Source organism: Nematostella vectensis, chromosome 2, assembly GCF_932526225.1.
Source record: "Nematostella vectensis chromosome 2, jaNemVect1.1, whole genome shotgun sequence".
Lineage (NCBI taxonomy): Eukaryota > Metazoa > Cnidaria > Anthozoa > Actiniaria > Edwardsiidae > Nematostella > Nematostella vectensis.
The window spans coordinates 3,808,071-3,813,656 of NC_064035.1; the positions used below are offsets into that span (position 1 = coordinate 3,808,071).

At 42.7% G+C, this 5,586-nt stretch overlaps 1 protein-coding gene across 3 annotated transcripts in view; it reads left to right on the forward strand.

Moving 5' to 3' along the window:
- Positions 1 to 5,465, forward strand: part of LOC5514841 (probable ATP-dependent RNA helicase DDX46) — a 28,514-nt gene extending 23,049 nt beyond the window's left edge. For 2 of the 3 annotated variants that reach the window (XM_048722709.1, XM_048722705.1), the window contains exons 27-38: positions 75 to 96; positions 985 to 1,062; positions 1,144 to 1,186; positions 1,304 to 1,365; positions 1,488 to 1,547; positions 1,821 to 1,988; positions 2,062 to 2,127; positions 2,351 to 2,524; positions 3,340 to 3,409; positions 3,883 to 3,930; positions 4,261 to 4,334; positions 4,608 to 5,465. In XM_048722709.1, coding sequence (XP_048578666.1) covers positions 75 to 96; positions 985 to 1,062; positions 1,144 to 1,186; positions 1,304 to 1,365; positions 1,488 to 1,547; positions 1,821 to 1,988; positions 2,062 to 2,127; positions 2,351 to 2,524; positions 3,340 to 3,409; positions 3,883 to 3,930; positions 4,261 to 4,334; positions 4,608 to 4,655 — 913 coding nt within the window. In that variant the 3' untranslated portion in view covers positions 4,656 to 5,465. Of the gene's footprint in view, positions 1 to 74; positions 97 to 984; positions 1,063 to 1,143; positions 1,187 to 1,303; positions 1,366 to 1,487; positions 1,548 to 1,820; positions 1,989 to 2,061; positions 2,128 to 2,350; positions 2,544 to 2,578; positions 3,061 to 3,339; positions 3,410 to 3,882; positions 3,931 to 4,260; positions 4,335 to 4,607 lie in introns of those variants that run through there. The other variant, XM_048722714.1, reaches the window with a different exon arrangement.
- Positions 5,466 to 5,586: the final 121 nt, after the last annotated feature.

Genomic DNA, 5,586 nt, shown 5'->3' on the forward strand with positions numbered 1-5,586 from the left:
GTATAGACTTTCTTGGCTTTTGGTATTCTGTGCACTGTGACATTGACTGAAGATATTTTTCCTGTCTTTCACAGATTTGCCATTGATGTCATCAAGGTAAACGATAGGCGCCCTAGTGTCTTTCCCGCCATGCATAGCGGTAGTTGTCGTACTGACTCTCCCATCACGCATAGCGCTTTCCATCCACTAGTTTCCCATAATACATAGCGCTTACCATCCACTAGTTTCCCATCATACATAGCGCTCTCCATCAACTAGCTTCCCATCATAATTAGCGCTTTCCATCCACTAGTTTCCCATCATACATAGCGCTTTCCATTCGTTAGTTTCCCATCATGCATAGCGCTTTCCATCCACTAGTTTCCCATCATGCATAGCTCTTTCCATCCACTAGTTTCCCATCATACATAGCGCTGTCCATCCACTAGTTTCCCATCATACATAGCGCTTACCATCCACTAGTTTCCCATCATACATAGCGCTTTCCATCCACTAGTTTCCCATCATACATAGCGCTTACCATACACTAGTTCCCCATCATACATATCGCTTTCCTTCCACTAGTTTTCCCATAATGCATAGCGATTCCAATCCTACTAGTTTCCCATAATGCATAGCGCTTATCATCCACTAGTTATCCCATCATACATAGCGCTTACCTTCTACTAGTTTCCCATCATACATAGCGCTTACCATCTACTAGTTTCCCATCGTGCACAGCGCTTACCATCCACTAGTTTCCCATCATACATAGCGCTATCTATCCACTAGTTTCTCATCATGGATAGCGCTTACCATCCACTAGTTTCCCATCATACATAGCGCTTACCGTCTACTAGTTTCCCATCATGGATAGCGCTTACCATCTACTAGTTTCCCATCATGGATAGCGCTTACCATCTACTAGTTTCCCATCATGCATAGCGCTTACCATCTACTACTTTCCCATCATGCATAGCGCTTACCGTCCCATTGTGCCCACAGGCTCTAGAGATGGCAGAAAATCCTGTTCCCGAGGACGTCCGCAATCTTGCCAATACCTATATAGAGACGAGGAAGGCGGTACGTGAAATGTACCATGATGTCTACATTCTCTCATTCGAGTTGCTTTGGGCTGATAATTTTTGTTTTCTTCTGAAATAGGAAGGCAAAAATATCGTCAAGAACAGTGGCTTCTCTGGCAAAGGTGTGTACTAATGTTTGACCGTGTATAATTCTTTACTTCGTATAGTACGAGGGAGAAGTTTTACGGTTGTCCCGTTATCTAGATGTTGTTTTGATAACTCCTTGAATTTTCTTACAGGTTTTAAGTTCAACGACGAAGAGAAGGCCAAAGTGAGCGAAGCAAAAAAGATTCAGAAATGGGTAAGGCCCTGAAAATATATTTTAACTAGAAGGCGTAAAGTCAGGACCTTCTGAGAGTCAACATGCCCATCCCTACGCGCCTAATGGCGGTGCAGTAAATGTGTCTGCTCGTTTTTCACCAGGCGCTCGGCTTACAAGATTCTGATGACGAGGCAGAAGCCGAGGAGAAAGCTGTGGAGGAGGTCAGGAATATGTTAGACACAAAAAGAAGGGTCAATTTGACGGGGCTCCATGGGCTTCAATTTTTCGAAATTAATTTTGAATGAAGCAGGATTATTTACTAAGTAGAAAGATATGTTCGTTAAAAGGTTGGCTGAGTTTCAGAAAGGCTCTTTTTGTTTTGTTTTACTTTTTTTATTGTTTGAACTTTGGAATGTTAGCAAAAATGTTTAAATCGAGCTCTGGTTGGAAATTTTTCGTCGGGTGAGAAAGCTGAAGATGTGATTTGTTGGTAGATCGACAAGCGCTTGGACGCCGTGTTTAGTAAGAAACCTCATGTTAAGAAAGTCGTGCCGCAAGTTGGCGAACCCGCCGTCAAACGTGAGGGCGAACAACAAGCGAAATTCAACCTGGCCTCCAGCATAGCAGCGAAGATCAATCAGAAGATCAGTGCAGGAACCAATGTATGTGTTGATGATTGCTATTTCCCGTGCAAGTTTTGTTGCTATTCTTATATTGCTTATACTTTGTTTATAGAACCTGGATCCTACTCAACAAGCGGCGAGTCAGATTATCAAAGGCGGAACTGTAACTGCGCTAACGGTAGGTTACAGATGCCTGTCGGAAACACCTTTTTTAACAATATAAGAGAAAACAATTTGTGTTGGAATCTCTAAAAACATCTAAAAACAAAGCTGCATACACAACAGGTTCTTGGGGGATTTTCAGTCTATCTTGTCTCTCCTCTAATTGTTGAGTAAATCGTGGCCCACCTAAAACTCTGACATGGCCCTTTAAATTCTGCGCTCACTGTGTTCCTCTACAGGGTTTGGATCTGGCCAAGCAGTTAGCCCAGAAGGTACACACCAAGCTCAACTACGAGGGTCCCCAGGAAGAGGTTAAAGAGAAAGAGGAGGAGAAGCAAGAGGCGGAGCGCTATGAAGACGAGGTGGAGATTAACGAGTTCCCTCAGACGGCGAGGTGGAAGATCACTTCTAAGGTAACACGAAAGACAAAAGGTAGCTCACTTCTAAGGTAACACGGAAGACAAAAGGTAGCTCAGCCACTTTTAAGATAACACGGAAGATACAAGGTAGCTCACTTCTTAGGTAACTCGGAAGACAAAAGGTAGCTCATTTCTAAGGTAACAAGGGAGACAAAAGGTAGCTCACTTCTAAGGTAACACAAAAGACACAAGGTAGCTTACTTCTAAGGTAACTCGGAAGACAAAAGGTAGCTTACTTCTAAGGTAACACGAAAGACAAAAGGTAGCTTACTCCTAAGGTAACACGGAAGACAAAAGGTAGCTCACTTCTAAGGTAACACGAAAGACTAAAGGTAGATCACTTCTAAGGTAACACGAAAGACAAAAAGTAGATTACTTCTAAGGTAACACGGAAGATAAAAGGTAGCTTACTTCTAAGGTAACACGAAAGACAAAAGGTAGATCACATCTAAGGTAACACGAAAGACAAAAGGTTGCTTACTTCTAAGGTAATACGAAAGACAAAAGGTAGCTTACTTCTAAGGTAATACGAAAGACAGAAGGTAGCTTACTTCTAAGGTAACACGGAAGACAAACGGTAGCTCACTTCTAAGGCAACACGGAAGAGGGGTAAGACAAGGTTGATCACTTCTTAGGTAACACGGAAGATAGGGGAGATCAGGTAGATCACTTGTAAGGTGATACGGAAGAGTTAATTATCATGATATGGTTGCGTTTATTTTTATTTTAGATCCATATTGATCTGTTTATTACCAAGGTTGGTTGCGTTAATTTTCATTCGCTCCTGGTGATCTGTTTTGTGTGTCTAGGAGACGATCATGACCATCACCGAGTACTCGGAGTGCGCAGTCACAGTCAGAGGCACCTATTTCCCTCCAGGTATGAACTACTGATCCATTTGATACACGGGTCATTTATACACATGTTACAGAAGTACTGCACATCATTTATTCCTACTAATCCAATTGATATCCAGGTCTTTTATACACGTATTACATTGAAATACTGAACGTCAAATATCACCATAAAAGACTTGATATACGGATTAATTGTATAAAATCATAATGAGAGAAATACTGTACGTTGAGCGTTGCGGGACCCTCTGTTGTCGATATCTTTTCGCACTTGAACTACCGTTAATATCTTGCACTTTATTAAACGTCCCAAAATATCCTGAACGGTTTTGGCACTGTATTTCATCGAGCTCCCAGATTTGCCAACCGCAACCTGGCGTTCTGGGTACTATCGGTAAAAACATGGTATTGAGCGTTATGTCCAACGATGAACTTTAAGACAGTTATGATGAAACTTTGCATAGCGATATTTCAAGCACTAAGCACTTGTCGTTTCAGGCAAAGAGCCAAAGGAAGGCGAGAGAAAGATCTACCTTTATATCGAAGGTAATTGCATTCATTTAACCAGAAAAACAAGGTCAATCTGTCACGAACGGCAACAACAGGTTTCTAAGTGGATTTCCAAGGCATTCATTCATAAACATTGTTTGTCATCTATCCTGGATTATTTTGTTATTCATGACCCTTGTCGGTGCAAACTTGTATTTGGTCCGCCCAATATGCAAAACGTTTTTCCCCATCACCACTGGCCGTGAATATTTTATTAGAGTCTCAAAATCGTAATTGGTCTATGGAAACTGGTATAAGATGATCTTACCTAAACCTAGTAAAGCATTACTACGCTGACTGACTGTGATCTGAACGTGTCTTGTGCAGGGCCCTCTGAGCGTGCCATTCAGCTCGCCAAGTCCGAGATCAAGCGCATAGTGAAAGAAGAGTTAGTACGACTGGTAAGTGCCGTCTTTGACCTGGTTTTTATGTGTTTCCTGTCTGTACGTGCCCCTTTCTGAAGATCCCTAGGATCCAGAATTCTCTAAAAGGCGTGGCGGGGAAGCAGCAGGCCCCCAAAAAGACAAAGTGTGTGTTAAGGGGTGTGAGAAGAAGGTCAGCAAGGTGTCAGGTGGTAAAACTTTTGGAGGATGAACAACTTTTATGCTTTGCGTGAATGTTCACGGGTGCACACTAGTAGTTTTTTAATTAACTTAATGTTGTTGAATTCGTAGGGTACATACCGAGGGCCTCAGCCGACAGGAAGATACAAGGTGCTTTGATGGGACTACTAGTATATCGTGTGGTGTTATGATCTGTCTGGAAACGTACCGAGGGCCTCCGCCGACAGGAAAATATAAGGTGCTTTGATGGGACTACTAGTATATCGTCTGGTGTTATCATCTGCCATAAATCATACCGAGGGCCTCCGCCGACAGGAAATATAAGGTGCTTTGATAGGACTACAAGTATATCGTCTGGTGTTATGATCTGCCATAAATCATACCGAGGGCCTCCGCCGTCGGGAAATAAATTAGTGCTTTGATGGGACTACTAGCATAACGTCTGGTGTGATGATCTGCAACCGACGGATACCCAAGCAGCCAGCTGTTCACTCGTCTCGTGGATCTCGAAACAAGGGCATAGTGGGGACCGCAAACCTCATGGACACCAAGTACACAAAGGACATGAAGCACAAAGTAACACATATACGCAATACTGGGACATGTAGTGAAGCCACTGCTAGCCTGTCACTTACTGCATGTGTAGCGAGCGATCACCGTCTTACTTACGGGCACAACTGTACAGTAAGGCCTACAGGGGTATACTAAGGAATGATCCTACTGCTTTTATTGCCAAGTTGGCCTTAATACGGAAGGGGCTCGAGACAATATGTGTTTTCTTAACCCCCCCCCCCCCCCTTCCCAGAAAATCAAATCCCATTCCCTTCCCCCACCCTCCAAAAAAGTAAGGTTCCCTTCGAGTGGCCCTCCAAGACAGAGTTTGTCCATAACATACGTTAAGTACCTCCAAGTACTTAAAAAAACCTTTTGTACACAGACTATGATGTGTTGATTAAACAATTCGTCTTTAACCTTTAGTTGCCGTTATTTTTAAAAAAATGTAACCGATTAAGACTTCCATCACAATAAGTGTTGCTTTAATGTTTTGGTCAAAGTCCCGCATCAAAATCTCAAAAGGAGCTCACACCAT